The sequence below is a fragment of the Lutra lutra genome, chromosome 7, assembly GCF_902655055.1.
Source record: "Lutra lutra chromosome 7, mLutLut1.2, whole genome shotgun sequence".
NCBI lineage: Eukaryota > Metazoa > Chordata > Mammalia > Carnivora > Mustelidae > Lutra > Lutra lutra.
The window spans coordinates 113,441,159-113,460,486 of NC_062284.1; the positions used below are offsets into that span (position 1 = coordinate 113,441,159).

Genomic DNA, 19,328 nt, shown 5'->3' on the forward strand with positions numbered 1-19,328 from the left:
TTTAGAATATATTTGTTGGTCACTTAGAAAATATAAGTTCTTCCAAATGTTGACATATTTCATTATATTATACCAAAAAATTATCTTCGTTGATATAACTACCACGCTGATCAAAAAAGCATTGAAAGCTCTCAAACTCATGGTGATACATGTTTTCCACAATTCTCATTAATGCATTAGAGCTAGAATTATATCCTTGGCAAAAAAAAAAAAAAAGGCAATAGATCCTGTTTTCCTTAAAATGGCAGGTTCATTTCATTCAGTTTTGAGAAAATGTCTACCAAACATCTAAGTCTGTATAATCATAGTTTGTCTGTCATTCTTCATTCCTTTAAGTGAAAATAATGCTTTGCAAAACCTGGTTAGTTCTGTTTATACCTCAATTGCAGAAGTGCTTTTCCTTGAGAAAACCATCATCCTTTGGTATGCAAGGGAAGTATTTTATTCATACTTCCCATTTTGTCATACTAAAGGGACAAGTTTTAATTAAATTAATATTCACTGTTTCATTGAAGACAATGTTAAGTGAAACTACCTTTTCTTTTTTGAAACTGTTAGTTTTGGGTTGTTTTCTTTTTTTTTAACTATCAGTACATAGTAGTGAATAATATGACTATTCATACTGTTTGGATCCACTGTTTTGATTTTGTGCCATCAGTGCAAATGTCAATATACTGAAAAAGGAAAATAATGTCTTAGTACTACTGTTAAAATAATCTGGCCTTGGGGCGCCTGGGTGGCTCAGTTGTTAGGTGTCTGCCTTCCGCTCAGGTCCTTATCCCAGGATCCTGGGTTCAAGCCCTTGCCTCAGGCTCCCTGCTCAGCGGGAAGCCTGCTTCTCCCTCTTCCACTCCCCCTGCTTGTGTTTCCTCTCTCGATGTGTCTCTCTCTGTCAAATAAATAAAATCTTTAAAAAGTAAAAATAAAAATAAAAAAATAATCTGGCCTTGTGGGCTCCTAAAAAGGTCTCGAGGACCTTCGTGGGTCCATGGACCATACTTAAATTATCATTAGTGCAACAAAATAAGTGGCTTATGTTTCTTGAAAATATCCTAGGTCAAAATTATGTATGCTGAATCTTATCTTCCACTGAGACAGTGTTATGTTGGTATTCTCAATCCAGAGATTATATCCTTTATGTAAATGACCACCAGTACATCATGCTTAAGCATTACAAATGATTCACCCCAACTCTGTGATCCATATTAATTCTAGGGCATATTTTTCTCCTCCCTGATTCAAAATGAAAGAAGACTTTAAGTCTTTTGAAGACACATAGCCAGAACTTGTAGTTTCTGACAAACTACTCATTTCCAATGTGATGCTACTTCTATATTTGGGTACCAGCTGATTTTTACCTAGGATGTTGTCTCCTAATAAATATACAGAGAGCCCTCTCTTAAGTTATAGCATAGTTGTTGGAAGATCATTTTATTAGGGATATAATTGGGTTTTTTTTAATTAGCTTGAAACACTTAAACTTGGTGAGATATTTAAATAAAAATAAAAATTTTCAGCTCTTTCTAAAATAATCAGATTGACTTTATTGGGCTAATACTGACACATATAAATACTCACCTGGCATTCTGTATACCCACCAAGCTCTTTTCTTTATTTTCATTAAATTCTTGGCTGCTATAGTTATAACTGATTTTCACTCATTCATTATTGCTTACTTTCTTCTCTGTAACATGTATGTTTTGTTATTTACTCTGGCTTGGTAGCAAAACAGATTTTTGAGGCTTCAAATAAAGGATGGTTCTCTTATATCCTTTTCTAATGAGAAAGGTACTACCCAGTATGGTAAAGCATTTCATACTTTGAAAAACTGGAATTAGATAATAACAGTATACTTTAGCTATTAATTTTGAATTTATAAATTATTTTAAATGGTTATTCTGTGACATTCTGCTAAATATGCAGGATTATACATTAATTTCTGTTTCTTCATTTATCTGATTAGGTATCCCCTCTGCCTTTATATATTATGGAAATTGAAAATGGAATTCCCCTGATTCTTTTCTAATTATTGAATGTTCACAGAATTATGTTCATCATTGAAGCTGAGTATAACTTAACTGTGAAATGGATAATTGCTATCCTGAAATCTGAACTTGCAAATGAATTTTGATTAGTTAGCCTGAAAAGATATAGCTAACCAGAAATTATTAGCTTTAGAGTTAATAGTTTTATAGCTTAGATAGTCTGTAAGTAGCATGGTTTTTTTTTATTTTAAAAAAGTAATATATATACTCATTTTACAGCAAAAAAAGAAAAAAAGAAAAAGAATTCCTGTATGACTACCCTTAATAAATAGCAACATCTAAATTTTGCTTTGTATTAGACTGTTATTTTTTTCTATAAATTCAAATATTTTATATAAATGGATAATAATGGGAAGACAGTAATTAAGAGCTCAGGTTCTAGAGTCTGACAAACCTGGTGAGGAATATCAGCTTTATCACTTTCTAGATGTGTGGCTTTTAGAAAGTTATTTTACCTCTATAATCTTATTTATCTAATCTAAATGAAAAATAATACTGTTTGCCTCACAGAATGTTTTAAAGCTTAAATTTAAAATGCAAATAATTTATCACAGTGTTTGAAATGCAGGAAGTGCTCAATAAATGTTAGCTATTATTATTAAACTATATAATATTTTAATCTATTTTATTCATTTAGTGATATGAACATCTTCCTGTGTCATGAACTTCTTTACATTTTTAAAAATTGTCTTCTGCAACATTATTATTACTTATTGTTTGGCATTCTACTCTTTGGTTGTAGCCTAGTATTTTTGCCAGCCCCTATTTGGATATCTCAGGCATTTCCTATTTCCCTGATTTAAAAACAATGGTGTAATAATCTTCCAGAGGTTAAGTGTTTTAGTCTTCTTTACATTAAACTTAACAGTTTGTATTAATTCTACCCCTGAGAGTATAAGCAGTCCTTTTAGGCCCTTGATTCCTATAATTTATATGAATACCAAAAACAGATTATTTTTGCATATTTATTAACTTAGTTCAGTGATATTATGGAAGAAGCAAGTTTAGCATTTGTATTTGACTGATTTACTAGCAGACATTTAAAAATTATGGATCCAAAGTTGTTTGAAAAAGTAACAACATTGAGTATGTAGAAATATTGCACTATGAGGCACTAAATATTGAGTATCAGCCCCAGTCAGCCACTTACAAATTTTGAGAGCTAATAGACTTCAGTTTCTATTTCTGTAGCACCCTGGTATTAAATTAATCAGCCTCTAAATTCCCTTGTAGGCCTATAATATCATTCCTTTGAAATAAGTATCTCCACTGACTTGAATAAATATTATCACTCTAGTTAGCCCTTCTCTCTAATATTATATTAGTATCTAATTAATATAAATAATTAAGGTTATTTATCCCAGCTTTTGCATTCCATGCTACTACATAAAGGTAGAGATCATCACCTGAAAACATTCTAACCTCATTTAAGATCTTTCTCATTCATATCAAGCTCATCTCTTTTAAATGGAATACTGGTTTCTCTAGGTATTCACTGAGTTATATTCAAGTTATAGGAAGATAGGAAAGTAAGAACTGTAGAAATACAAGGAATAGTGAAATTATGAATACCACTTTTCAGTTCCACTTAATAGCTGTGCTTTGTATAAATTTTATTTTTAATGCTTTGGGAGGTGTGTTTTGTGCAAAAGCAGCTGAACAAAAATAACCTGTGCCATCATTATTTTTGCAGCTAATTTTGGAGTTGATTAGATAGAGCCATGATTCAAATCCATGTAATTAACTGCTGTGGCTCACGTAGTTCAATACGTGAGTTCAACTGAGCATATCCCAAACTAACATAATCTCTAGATCTTTATTGTAAAATAGTATATATTCTAAAACTGGTCATGTATTTTCTTGCCCAAAATTTCAGCATTACCTGCTGTCCCTACTTTCTCCTTTCATTAAAAACAAAATAATACATTAATTCAGAAATGTAATTCAATGAATATTTTTTAGTGCATATTATGTCAAATACTATGCTGGGTAATTGGGAATACAGCATTAGATAGACTTCTTAGCTCTGCTCTCAAGGACCTTAGAGAGGAGTTGATGTGAGAAAAAAAAAATTACAACAAACCTATCAGATAAAGTGTTGATAGTCCGAAGAGCTCTTCTAAGCTCATAGGGAAAAATAAAATAACTAAAGAGCAAGAACAGCCATTTTATAAAAAGAAATAAATTTAGCAAAGAAATTATCAAAAAACATGCATGCTGTCACTAGAAATCTATTTAAATTTTAAAACAATACAAATTTTGCAGTCCAATAAAAACCATTTTTAAATTATAACCATCCACACTATAATGATTATTCCTATTGACACTAATAGGAATATAAGTCTGTGTGACCTTTCAAGTGAACATATATGTAAGGATATATATCCTTAAAATTTTTCTTACATTTTAATCAATCACAGTTGCCATAAATGTATCCAGTAGAAACTATCAAAGAAGCCATTAAAGACTTATATATAAGATTATTTATTATACCATTTTTCAAATTCATAAAAAATTAGAAACAACCTTAATGTCTATGGTTAAATAATTTACACATGCATATGTGAATTATTTATATAACCCCAAAAAATCATATCTTTTGGAGTACTTAATGACATGGGGGGAAAGCTCAAAATAAAATATGTGGTTAGAAAAAAATAGGTAAACAATAGTGCATAGGGATAGAATTGCAAGTTATTTTGTAATCTATATTATTTTTTAAACCAGAAAAATAAAAATTTTTGTTATTCAAATAGGGTCTGTTAATGACAGAGATGTCTTTTGCCTGCTCTTCAGATTTATAACAGATCTTCATAAAGTCAACTATTTATTTGTTTTCATAACTATGTTTATACCAGAGCATTTTTATATCTAGGCTAAACCATTCGATTCTCAATCTTGCTGGGTAGAAAATTATATCATATTTCAGTGGAAGTTTTAAAATAAAATGTTTTCTGTTTCATACAAATAATAAATAATTCTTAGTAACATACACTGTACTACTTTAAGTTATTTCAAAGTGCCTAATAACTTTTATACCACACCATTGATGGGCTTCAGAATTTCTTTCAGAGAGATAAGAAATTTGAAAAGAAAAGAACATGGATTGCATTATGTAAGCTCTGGCAGGAAATAACTTGCTGAAAAGTCTAATTTTGTATAGATTGTTTTGGAATCAAAGCTATTATAGAAACTTAAAGATCAAAATTAAATCCATAATAAACTACAAATAAATAATTTCAAATGTTAATATATCATGAGAAATAAGATCTTTAAATAGGAAGGATTTCCTAAGGATAAAAAATTTTTGTTAGGAAGAGGTAGGTTGGTGGATCTGTGACGTGCTAACAAGATTCTGATTTTGACTTCTCTTTTCCTTGTTAACCTTTGCAACTCTTTCCTTGGTCTTCTCTATTCTTTTGTTCGTTTAGTTTATAATCATATTGCTTTTCTCCAGAAATGCATTATTTATTTTTCCTTGACATATAATTGTCACCTATCTTACTTTCATTTCTTCCTTCCCTTTTTTACTTTGCCTTAATAAGTCACAAATGAAACAGTTGTTTTATGATGAAGCAACAGTTTTATTGAAAGAGATGAAATATAGTTAATTAAAATATTAACCAGATCCCAAAAATATTTATTTTCAAGAGTATGTTTAAATTTTGAGCTCTGAGGTGATACACTGCAATATTTTCAGATTGTTTTTAAATATATTCTATTCTGTTAAATATATTCTAGCTGACAGGCTGAATAGAAAGTTGAAATGTTTTTGACCCTCTTTTGAAATCACAATGAAATACTTATAAAATGTTTTCTTCAGGGTAGAAAAATTACTAATGATAAAATTTTTTGTTTTGCAACATTTTATTTTTCAAAGGAGATTTTTAAAAATCTCCTCCAAATCATAACTATAAGAAAAATCTATAGTTGTACCAATATATATTGAGTGGTATTGGTTAAAAGATAAACAATTTCTAAGAAAAAAGTTTTATTTCCTCTCATTGATACCCATACTTAAGAAAACAGTAGCATAGGGGTGCCTGGGTGGCTCAGTGGGTTAAAGCCTCTGCCTTCTGCTCAAGTCATGATCCCAGGGTTCTGTAATCGAGCCCCGCATCGGGCTCTCTGCTCAACAGGGAGCCTGCTTCCCCCTTTCTCTCTGCCTGCCTCTCTGCCTACTTGTGATCTCTGTCAAATAAATAAATAAAATCTTTTAAAAAAAAAAAAGAAAAGAGTAGCATAATAAAATAGGGTTAGAAATATTTGTCTGCCAGGGTAGTTCTGAATATAAATTTAGGTAATTCTAAAAATAAAGTAATTCAGTTACTAAGGCAAAAAAAGCAAGGAAAAATGTTTGCTTAATCTGTGCCATTTTAATTCAAATGAATATAAAATATATCATGAGAGAAAGAGGAAATCTACCTTAGCCATTCCATAAATGAGAGCCTAAAGTTTAATGAAAAGACCTGAGAGAGAATTTAATAGTACTGAGCATTTTTTTATTGATATGTCTCTAGAAAGCCCCTGAACCTGTCTAGACCTAAGTTCAAATACAGAAAACATACCGTCTCTTCTCAGATTTTTTCACAAATCTATAGTAACGAAAGAGAAGTGTGAATACATACACCCAGTGATATAGACACCTAACTTAATGTGGCTTTTACAAGCCTAAAATTTCTTTCAACTTTTATATTTTATTTTGAAAATTAATATAAAGTTGGCTTTCTACTCCAAAATCTACATTTCCTTTAATACAGATAAAACATTTACAACTATTTATTGGCAGGGGAAGTGAGGGTGAGATGGAATAATTTTCTTTTTTTTTCTTTTTCTTTTTTTTTTTTTTTTGAGATGGGATAATTTTCTACCTTGTTAACAGTGGAAATGATTTTATAGTGAGTTTGGATTTGGAGAATTGTTCTAAATCAAAAGTAATGAACAACCCGTATTGTATTAGCATCTAGGCAGTTTCTTTTGTTGCAGGATATTTCTAGAATTCAAGCTCTTATAAAAAAGGTAAATAAATATAGCAGAGTCATTTCACTGCTTTATAGGCTACATCCTGGTAATTAATCCTTGAGGATAGATTCCTGTGTAATTAATCTCTGACAAAAGATTTCCAGGAGGCTGCAAAAGAGGTGATACATTGCAATGTTTTCAGATTATTTTTAATAGATAGATATTTTGTTAAATATATTATAGCTGACAGGCTGAATAAAAATTGGAATTTTTTGACCCTCTGACTTACGCCTTTTGAAATCACAATGAAATACCTATAAAATGTTTTCTTCAGAGTAGAAAAACATTAATGATAACATTTTTTGTTTTTGCAACATTTTAATTTTCAAACTTCATAAACTAATAATCTCAACCAGTCATAACCCCTACAATTCTTTACATCCAATTCTCAAACTTCATTTATATTGCAATAATCCTATATGTGATAAAGGCATCTCTTAGTTACTGATGCAAAATGTTTAACCTCATAGACAAATATGGATTAAATTAGCTAATGATGTAGGATATAATAATTATCATGAAGAGTAAAGTAATTTATCTAATCCAAATGCTAATCTTTTGTGATTACTTTTAACTTCTTATCAAAGAAAAATAATCAGGCATTTGGGTTAGCTATGAATTTCTTTTATTTGTACTACTCCATAAGTGATGATTAAGGGTTGACTAGAATAAATGAGAGTATTAAACTAAAATCTACTGAAGTTACTTTTCTCTAGTTTTCATATTTAATTTATGAGACGAATCTTTTTTGAATTCTATCTGAAGTTTTTCAGTATTAGCTATTATACCTGGTTCAGGGACCACAAAAAAATTACGTAACAGTTGAATTACAGCCACTTCTGGCTTTGATAACAACCACATGGTTTTCTAAAGTTGTTTCTTATGACAGTTTCAAATTTACAAAGTCAGATTTATATACAGAAAATTGATGTCAAGCATTGGGCAGATGAGCTTTCTGTTCCCAACATCTTTTTTTAAGTTGGTATTATTTTAAAAAATAATAAAAATAAAAATAAATTGGTATTATAGTCTGTTTTTCACATTTAGAGTTAATGGGTGACTCTTACAACTCATTAAGTTTCTGTATTTGCACTTGCATTTGGAACTGAAATGGTTCAGGGAAAAAATTTTCCCATAAATAAATACAATAACATTAAATATCTTACACCGAAGGAGAGACAGATAAACACACAAGACAGAGACACATATACATATACATCTTATAAGCATCAATTTTTTTCCAGCCCATTTATTTCCAGGCCTATAGAGGGAAGTCAGGAACTGTGGATGTTTTTCCTAGATTTGTCATTAACAAATAACCTTGAAGAAGATACCTCATGTTGCTGGAATTTGTGTAATTTTAACTCTTCTGGAAATAAAAGACAATGTAGAAAATGGTGTTCACTTGTTAACAATTCTGAAAATCTTCAGTTTCTAAAAGTTCTCAGAAAGGAGCATGAGGCATTAGACTATATTTTTAATAGGAAATTACCTACTTTATCTTTATAATCAGGATATTGTGAGTCTCCACTTAAAATGGGAAATTGTTTTGATATAAAGATGTTCTCTAAGATCAAAGAAAATAGCACAAGAGAAAGAGTAGATATTATAAGTTCACTGCCCATTCAGAAGCCCTCTCTTATAGTGTTGCTATTCTAATTAGTATTAGACTAAGAAGTATTGACTAAGAAGAATAAGAATTTATGATTATCTCTTGGGTATAACATTTAGCTAGTGCTGAAGAATTAATAAAAACTTTATCAAGTAAAACCAAAAGTTGACATAATTCTTATATACCAAGATGCTTTTTTTTTTTTTCAAAATAAAAATTCAGTTTTCTCAGTGTTATTCCTAAGCAATCTCCATATGCTATCAGAGAGATTCTAAAAGGGATAAGACAATCTATACCCTGTCTCTAGGAAATGTAATTTTGTAGCATGGTCAGGTTTCTTATTTTTCCTGAGGATTTTAACACTTGGAACCTGGCATCACATTATCACATTGACGCTTCCTCTCTGTCTTAAAAAAAAACAAAAAAACAAAAAACAAACAAACAAACAAACAAACAAACAAAAACCAGGACCATCACAGGTAACTTGACCTATGTTGGTCTGAATGGAAACCATCATTTTTCATGTGTAGGACCCATGGCATAGAAGCGCTTGGTCTGAAGCTTCCTCACCCTTCTTCCCTACCTTTTTTGTTTGTCTTCCTCTCTAACCAAGTATTAGTTCTTATTATAGCTCTGTGAAAAAGCAAAAAAAAGAAAAATATTCTAATTTGTATCTCATCTAATAAAACACTTGGTGTTGAGAATCTTCCGTTTCTCTTTTATATAGTGATGTGAAACCAGTTTTTAAAATAGTAGTTCCACTATTAGTTTCCCCTATCTTACCCAAGAGGAAAATTCAACTGAAATAAAAGAAAGTTTTGAGGGAGCGAATGTATTTAACATTGGTCTGGCATTAAAATTTTCTGGTTGGGCAGCACGATTGTTTAATTGGGAATCTCAGTGACAGCTGAACAACCTCAGTGCTTGGATCAACAAGCAGAGGAGCTTCACTCTGTCACTTTTCAAGAATGATGCTTGTTAGAACTGATCTTTCCTCTAAGAGAACACTCATGTTTTAGTTATACCATTGATGTTTTCTGATATTACAACAGAATAGACACTATAACACTTTAAGAGACAATGTTCTCTGCATAGATTTATTTGTAATTCTTTGTTCTTTGTAAACCAAATGCAAATGTAACACTACTCCAGATACTGCTACATCAGAAGTCCCCAAGATAACCAAAAGTAAGTCCCCATTTCCTAATCTCAGGAATAATGCTATAATAAAGACAATTCTAGTGACTAGCCTATTTGCAGAGCATGTCATATAGCCTCTGGGTTAGTTAACTCCTTGGCTTCCTAAGAGATTCCTCAAAGAGTCAAATGATGTTTTTGCATGTTTTACTTACTAATGTGTAGAAAAATTTTTAAGTTCACTTTTTCTTTATTCTGTCTTTTTTACCCATCTTCCCTCATTGTAGCAAATTAGACGGCCGGATGAAAGCAAAGGAGTTGCTAGTAGAGTTGGATCCCTCAAAGTAAATATGTTTCTAACATTTTTTGGCAAGATTTCGTCTATAGCCTACACTTCTTCCTTTTTGGAGGGTGGTGGGAGGACGGGGGCTTTTTCCATTTTTCACCATCCCATTTTTTTTATTTTAATATTTTTATTGGCTGTTGGGTCATATTTTTTTGTTGTTGTTTGTTTCAGCTACACATAGAGCAACCAGCTGAAGGCAAGATGCCAAATAACTAGCTTTGAATGGCACCACAAACAAGAGAAAGGGCAATTGTCTCATTACAGGTGCCTATAATTTGGGGTTCTAGAGTAAACCGTTCCTCTGATTGATGTCACTGACTATGTGTTAAGTTCCTGTTACACAGAGAACTAATATTTATTTTCAGAATATTATCTCCCCTTTTTGTTTTTTTTATAAAAAGTAACTAAATGTTATGTTAGTGTCATTACCATTTGTAGTTCACTCCAGAAAAAATAATTACTATGAGTTAGTAATATGTATTTTATATACATATATACACATATAGATGTGTGTGTATACATATATAAAATCTTAAGAATTAGAAAAAGAATTTTATATGATGCTGGTATAATGGGCTCACATATAGCTAATAGTATTTGAACATTTTTAATCTCCTTTGATTTGTTTTTTTTAATTAAAAAATTGATATAACAATCAATGGAAACCAACATATATCAAAATGTTTGCCCATTTGTGTATGTCATCTACTAATACACAACTTAAGGATTTCTGATATGATGGTCCCATTTGCTAGTTGATAAATATCTATTTGGTCAATATATCTTGGGCACTCAATACTCTAACATTCAATGACAATGAAAAGGTAAGCCAGTCATCACCGTTTAGAAACAGAGATATAGCCATTGATCACTTTTAATGCTGCCACCATAAATGCAGGTTAGAAAATTTGCTGAATTTTCAAAATATGCAGAAGAATTTCCCCCCAGATTAACTACTACTTATATCTCAATCCCATTTGTCCTAACAGCAATAGTAACTGTTAATCAAAATGACAGTTTACTACATTGGGATATCCCAAAATTCATTAACTACCTTGAGGGCTATTATTAAGTCAATTCAAAATTTTATACACCTCCTATTTATTTCCATTTAACAATTTATGAAGCACTAATTTTTGCACTCCTTCCTCTCCTTGCCTCTTCTGCCTTCTTAATTTTACTTTTTTGTTGTTGTTTATTTATTTGTGTGTGTGCACGCACATGAGTGCACATGGATGAAGGTGTGTCTGTATGTTTGTGTCCTTTATTCCAGACAAGCCATCTTCTCTGTTCTCTAACACTGCTGTATACTGGGTAGCATTTTTGTTTTGTTTTGTTTTTAATGTTTTTTCACTAAGAATAATGAGAGGGGATGGGAAGTGTTGATTATATGCCTTTCAAAATCAAGGCAAGTTAAAATGATTCAGTCAGAAAAATATAAGTTTATGTATCCCAGTGACATATCAGTAGCATTCCTCACTGTCTACTTGTGAGGTATCATATTTTACCTTTGTCTTTAAGGGAACATAAGTCCATTATTGTTTAGAGTATGGATTATGAGCCAGATTCAAATGAAAAAGTGAAGTGTGAGATAACTTTTTAGAAATTATTGATAGTGAAATAAATAAAATGGCATCCATAAGTGCAGCACCATCTGCTATAAACGATTGTGTGTGCAAGTGCGCATGTGTTTAATTATCTTTAAGTTCAGCTTTTGGCTGTATAGAGCTTTAACTTAAAATTGTATGTTTATTATTTTTAAGTATATATATATGCATATATATATACACATGTATATGTATAAGATCAAAGATACATGTTAGGGTTCAATCAGTTTAATATGGTTTCAGCTTTAAATCAAAAAGTGTGTTTGGGTAAAGCAAATCTCATAATTTCTAAATATTTTTACTCCATAATGTACCAAATAGAAAACTTTAAAGTGAATCTCTAGGAGATTATAAAGATAGTTATAGTATTTATTTTCTCCAACACTTTGGGGAGAAAAGATACTATAATTAAAATAAAAGTTGGCTTCCTAGTCACAGGTTTATTGAGCATGTATTCTTGTGATACACAAAGATCTTTGATGTTTTGAAATGTTTGCCAAAGGCAGTGAGAAATGTATAATGCTATGATCTTATTTTTAAAAGGAAAAAAGAAAATGGAAAAGAGAACAAGTTGCTTTTTCAATTCATTTTCTGATGTTTACATGTAGCTCCATCGAAAGCTGGAGGAGCTCAGAGATCACCTAGAAGGCAATGTGAAAGGATACTCTCTCAGAGTAAATGTACGATTTCACTCGGTGATTTTTTTTTTTTTCCTAAACTTCTGCTGACTGGTAATTCCAAATCTGATTGGTTTGTCCTCTCATCTCCATCTTTTTTACTTTCTGTCTCTTTTCTCCCTATCTCTTTCTTTCCTAGCTGTAGCTTCATGCTCACATTTATGAAATAAAGATTAAATTGGCTGGAAAGAAGACACTTAAGCCACACTAGCATTGCAGTTGATTTAATAACTTTATGTCTCCAGTGCAAAATAAAAATTTTCTTTTCAAAATCTGTGTTTCTTACACAATTGTTTAATTTTCTGAGAATGTTTTCATGAGACTTCACTTGGAGATTTTCCATTGACCATGTCTTCTGCCCCTTGTTGGATTTGTCAGCAAGACTATAAATTATTGGCTGGATCCAAATGATAGAGCCTTGATGATTCAATTCCGTTTGTCAAGGAAAATGATCAATGTTAGAGTATCATCATAGATAATCTAGCAAATAGACACATTTTTCTAAGTTAATAGACTTCTCTTAACTCAAACTCCTTGGGAATAGCTAAAAGATTCTTTTGTTTAAAAAAATTAGGCAGTAAGCATCTTCAGTGTCATATAACATCGTATAAATACTTGAGATAAAGGCTAATTTACCCAAGACAACACTTTGAAGGAGAACAATACCTTATAGCTACTCAATACTGTACATGTGTCAGATAGGCAATACTAACAATCATATATTTTCTGACCTATAGAGCTCAGACTCAGAATGCTTCGTCCTTCTCCTGAATATATCTTTTCAAGAGAAATGGAAATAAAATCTCTAAAATGGTATATGGTATAAATATTGCAGAAGAAAAGCAAAATTATTACAGTAAATAATTTCTCACTCTGTTTAGCTCTGACATCCCATCCTTGGGGCTTTTTAAAAGTTTCTATCAATCCTAGCCTGGATTTACTTCTCTCAAGATTATTGCCATACCTTTAATTCATATTGCTATAATAGTTTTGTTATAAAGAGTAGAATAAAGAGTAATAGTAATACAATAATTCTCTGGCTTCTCAGCTTGTTTTTAATTATGTACCATACATAGTTATTTATATCTCCATATAAACTTCTGATTACTCAAGTCCAAAGTTGTTTTTATAGTATTAATCATTAAATTCTGATTGCAGTTAATTCAAGTGTCTTGCTTTTCTGTTTTCTTGAGACACAGTCCTTCTTTTCTATGAATATTCTTACAGAATTTGAAAGATCAACCATAATCACTTCCAGAATTATTCCACTATCTTAAAAAGAAGATTAGTATGAATTTCATGATTAAATCAGTCTAAACATACCTGAGTATTATTCTAGAAAGCCCTAAAGAGATTCTGACAATATTAGTAAATGTATTTTGTGTCATACTCTCTGTAACCAACCATGAGAAGTGATGGTGGTTTTTTTTCCCTATCTAACCAAAAGTTAAGACTTCTTAAGATCTATATGGAAGGGATTTATGTTATATTAGGATTAAAAGTTTTGTGCTTCAAAGATTAAGTTATATACATGCCACTTTTTAATTTCTTTTTTTAACACCTGTACTGCATGGTACAATATGTAATAAGTAGTAAGCCCAATGTCTTCATCTTTTGTTTCATTTTGCTGGGTCACACTTTGTTCTGATTATCTTCTTTTCTAAAAAGATTGAATATTAGGTAAATCATTCTAAGATTCCCTTTAACTAGAAATATATGGGGAGGAAAACTATCAAAAGGCAAATTGTATCTTTGTTAGAGAGTTCAGCTTAAAGGAGATGCATATCAAATATTTATCTGAGTGTTCAGTTTCTCCCTTTCCTTTTAATTCCCATTACCCCAGAATGCCTTAAAATAACCCCTTCATGTTAACAGTTTTTGCTTAGAAGCAGAATAAAGTTATTCTCAGTTCCATAAGCTATATAAACAGATTTTGTTTCTAAAATGAGATGAATTGGCATATAATGATGATTCTATTTTACAAAAGTTTATTGTAGGCATCTATATACAAGAGTAAGTATGTGAGTGTCTTTTAATTCATTAAAACATTTCTAAATAGTTCAATAAGATGAAAGATTAAAAACCATGTTTGCACTTAAGTGTTTTATTTAATAGTTGGAAAATGGACATCATTCAAATGTCTGGGATAAGGATTTAATTAAATCATTAATACTTCAATGGGTATCATCTATATGATATATTTTTCTTTAGAGAGAAAAGAATCCTGCATCCTTAATTATTACTGATAATCAGTGATATAAAGTAGAATATTCTAAGATATAATTTTTGGAATAATAAACTTTATGTATTTTTCATATGAAAATATACTTTATCCTATATTGGTACTTTTATAGCAAAAAGTGGGATATGTCAGATTCTTGAATTATAAATTTAAAATGTATCATCATTTTCTATACATGGTACAAAGCAGAAGTATTCTGAACCCCCAATGAGTTTTTAGTAATTTTAATAACAAAACTGTCATCTTGTGCCTTTATAAATTATCTTATAAGCAGAGTTTGCCTAATTTAATGACTTCAAAAGTTACCACAAATCCTTAGACTAATAATGTGTTGGGAATAATGACTAGAAAATAACACCACATAAAGGAAACAATTATCTTTACATAGAAGAAGTTGTGAGATAGATTTTTTTTAAAAAACATCTCCACAATGGAATATTACTCAGCCATCGAAAAGAATGAAATCTTACCCTTTACATCAACCTGGATGGAACTGGAGGGTATTATGCTGAGTGAAATAAGTCAATCAGAGGATGACAATTATCATATGGTTTCACTCATATTTAGAATGTAAGAAATAGCGCAGAGGATCATAGGAGGAGGGAGGGAAAACTGAATGGGAAGAAATCATAGAGGGAGACAAACTATGGCAGACTCTTAATTGTAGGAAACAAAATTAGGGTTGCTGGAGGAGCGGCGGGTGGGGGGATGAGGTAACTGGGTGACGGCCATTAAGGAGGACAGGTGATGTAATGAGCACTGGGTGTTATATGCAACTGATGAATTACTGAACTCTACATCTGAAATTAATGATGTACTATATGTTGGCCAATTGAATTTAAATTGAAAAATAGAAAAAATAAATATATAAATCTAGTCAGAAGAATATTAAGTTAGACTTGAGATTGAAAAACGTGTAAACATTTGAATTTGAAAAGCATAATACAAACTTATACCTTATTTAGATAATGTAAATCAAGGTAAGTTTACAAAGTTGAAGCTAATTAAAGAGTGATGGGGCCCTGGAAAAAGTTTGAGTGTTGAAATATTCAGAGAAAAAGAACATAAAAGCTCAAGAAATAAAGACAAGTAGAAAGAAAAGAAAGGAGAGGAGTAAAAATGCCACAAAGCCGCAAATTTTATGTTTTCATTGAGTCTATGTAGTATAATAGTAAATTTCTGTTCAGCTACAAACATATACAAATAGGTTTTGGGTAGCCAAATATGTTAATTTTATAAAGGCTTTGACAAAGAATAAAAGGGAAGATGACTTATGAAAACAGACTATTGACACATAAGCAAACTAGGAATTAGGCAGTGAAGTAAAAGGAATGTGATAGTTATAAGTACTTGCTATGATAACATAAAATAAAAGGATGTGTTATTTGAAGTAGAAAAAGTTAAGGGAAGAGTTATCACTTAAAATATGTTTTTAATAAGTTTAAGAAAAATATCTGAGTCAAGTCAGAAAGTAATGTGTTTTAAAGAATGATTTTTAAATGTTTAACAATTTTCTGAATGCTGAAATAAGACTAATATGAAATGGGATCAATAAAAATAATGGATTAGATAGTTGTGATTTTATAGATTTTTTTTTAAGATCAGCATTTTCATTGCAGTCTTAGTTCTGAACAACTGTTCTTATATTTCTGATGAAGTATTTTGGGGCTTTTTTTTGCTTTTTTATATTCATCAAATTAATGCTATGACTCCGGGTTCAGCAAACTAAATCTCCTGGGCCAAATCCTGTTTCTCTTTTGTGGGTCACAAACTAGGAATGATTTTTGCATTTTTAAATGATGGGGGTGACCAAAAGAATGTCATTTTACAGCACGTAAAAAGCACATGAAATTCACATTTCAGTGTCTAAAAATAAAGTTTTATTGAAACACAGCCACATTCATTCATTTGCATATAATCTATGGTTGCTTTTGTGTTACAAAAGTAAAGATGAGCAGTTACGGTAAAGACCATATGGCACGCAAAGTCAGAAATGTTTACTATCTGACTATTTACAGAAAAAGTTTGCTGAGACCTGCTGTAACAAGCTAGTGTGTCAAAATGACAGTAACAGAGAAGTGATTACAATAGAGACTCTGTAAAATTATCTTCATTTTAGAGCTTGAGGAAAAGAAAGCTGCTGATTTTGGGGGGATGTTTTCAGATTATTCTGCCTGGAAGATTATGTCTAAAAGAGTTAATACCCTGAAATCTTCTATCTTTACATTTTTGGTCATTTGTTTGCCATTGTTTTATCATACACACACACACACACACACACACACACACAAAGTAAACCCACCATGGGATTAACATTAAACCCTTCAAATATAGAACTGTCATATAGATAAAGTATAGATTATAAATTACTCTTTGTTGAGGAGCACCCCTACAGAGATTTAGGGTAAAAAGATAAGTTCTAATCTTGTTCTCTCAAACTCTTAAAAAATGTATTTTAAGAGTATTTTTGCCGCACACCACATTTTTCTGTTTATTGCTTCAATATATCTTATTAAAGATAAGACCACCTTTTGATTTTTCATATGTAACTGCACCAAGAAATCATTCTGTCTACAGGAAATTTTGTACAACTGGCAAAGACACCCTGACGGGATCAACCAATATGTCTTATCTTAACAGCACTTGAATATCTAGAAGGCATCTGCATTGAATCAGCCAACCCTGACTAAAGTAAGGAAGAACAGCAAATAAGCATTCAGTAGCTTTTAAATGAGTAAACATCAGTTTGTCTATATACTCTACTTTCTCGGGCAAATTTTAGAGTCTTTTGTAGATTATTTGACCTTCCTAATAAGTCTTCCTTGTGTGATATTTTGGCACTTGCCCATATTAATAACATGCATTTGTTTACTCTTTAATTTACAATAATTATGTATCATCCTGAGTATCTTGGTAGATGATGTATTATAAATATGACCAGACTACAGTAATGATGAAGATGACAATAAATCAACTTTAGTATTATCTGTTTGGAAAACAGGCTAATTTTGCTACCTTTCACTTTGTTAGAATTTGCTTAACTTGCATGTTAATACAATTCTGAGATTTCACTTCTACTGAATAACAAAAATCTGTTTTTAGAACAAAAAAAAATCTCATCTAATACTTATAAAATCTCCTTTAGTAGCTAAGACATCACAGAAGTGGAAATGACACACACTGTGAGATGTTTAATGCTTATTGAAGAATTGCCATTCTCAGAATTGACTTTAATAAAAAAAATAAGGTACTAATAAAAGATCTCCTTGGCAAGTAAATTTCCCTAATAACAGAAAATGGAGAAGTGATGAGGGAAAAAAGATAAGACTCAAACTGTTTTGAAAGATTAAGTTTTTCAGTTTTATGGATATACAGAGACAGAACAAACGTGCATAGCAAAGTTTTCTTAGAACTAACACCTTGCTGAAGAAAATTAGATGTGTATATAGTTGGAAAAAAATTTTAATTTCTTATATGTATAGAATTTACCATATTTTAGGAAATACCTCAAAGTAACCTATTAAATATCAATGATAACATTTTATCACAGAGCTTTGTGATAGTAAATATAAAACCTTCTCAACATTATTTCACACAGTTCAGTTTTTTAAATATAGAAGGAAAAGAGTTTGTATATTCATTTATTCATTAAACACTTACTGAGCACCTACAACAATTTGCTGTGCTCAGTGGTAGAAATACAATTGAACAAATCAGATAATAAGGGCATTTCTGATTCCTCAACTGTGCCATCTTCTGTATCTTCATTTCCCCCACCCTACCTTTGCATTTTGTAACTATATAAAGAATTTGTAACTAGAGAATGCATACTTAAAAATTTAACTCATCTGGTATTATTAACAACCTAATGAAAGAAGAGGCCGGAGAATTGAACATGGCAGTGTGACAATCTATAAAGTAATAATAGGACAGAAAATTATCAATTCAAAGCATGAAGATTAAACATGTTTTTGAGGGCACCTGGGTGGCTCAGTGGGTTAAGCCGCTGCCTTTGGCTCAGGTCATGATCTCAGGGTCCTGGGATCGAGTCCCACATCGGGCTCTCTGCTCAGCAGGAAGCCTGCTTCCCTCTCTCTCTCTCTCTCTCTGCCTGCCTCTCCATCTACTTGTGATCTCTCTCTGTCAAATAAATAAATAAAATCTTTAAAAAAAAAAATAAAAAATAAAAAAAATAAACATGTTTTTGAGTATAAAACAGCTGTTTTTAAAAAAATCAGTAAAGCATTTTGATAAAAGATAGATTTGGACAAGAGTTTTGTGTTTCAATTTTGTCTCTTATGGTGTTTTTATTGATATATACATTAATGTATCATATATACATACATGTGCATATATGAGTATGTATATGTATGTGTATACATACACACATATATGAAGATTCAGTAGTACTGTGAATGGAGTAATAGGAACAGGACATCAGAATCAGAACACTGACCTGGCTTTGGTGCCCTCTTTAAAAAGCAAGATGGAGATGTACAGTAGAGCTCTCATCTTATAAATAACCTCACATGTAGTTTTCTAGTGTTCCTAAACCAATGAAGATCAGTGTAATACTATAGGAGAAAAATGATTAGTGTTCTACTTTCTGATTAACCTTAATGAGCATCTCCTCAGCAAGA

The 19,328-nt window shown here is 31.0% G+C and overlaps 1 protein-coding gene across 5 annotated transcripts in view; it reads left to right on the plus strand.

The window, feature by feature from the left end:
- Positions 1 to 19,328, plus strand: part of GPHN (gephyrin) — a 653,508-nt gene that overhangs the window by 460,833 nt on the left and 173,347 nt on the right. For 2 of the 5 annotated variants that reach the window (XM_047739307.1, XM_047739308.1), the window contains one exon: positions 10,104 to 10,160. The exons of the other annotated variants lie outside the window; for them this stretch is intronic. In XM_047739307.1, the coding sequence (XP_047595263.1) occupies positions 10,104 to 10,160 (57 nt within the window). The remainder of the gene's footprint in view (positions 1 to 10,103; positions 10,161 to 19,328) is intronic. 5 annotated transcript variants of the gene reach the window in all.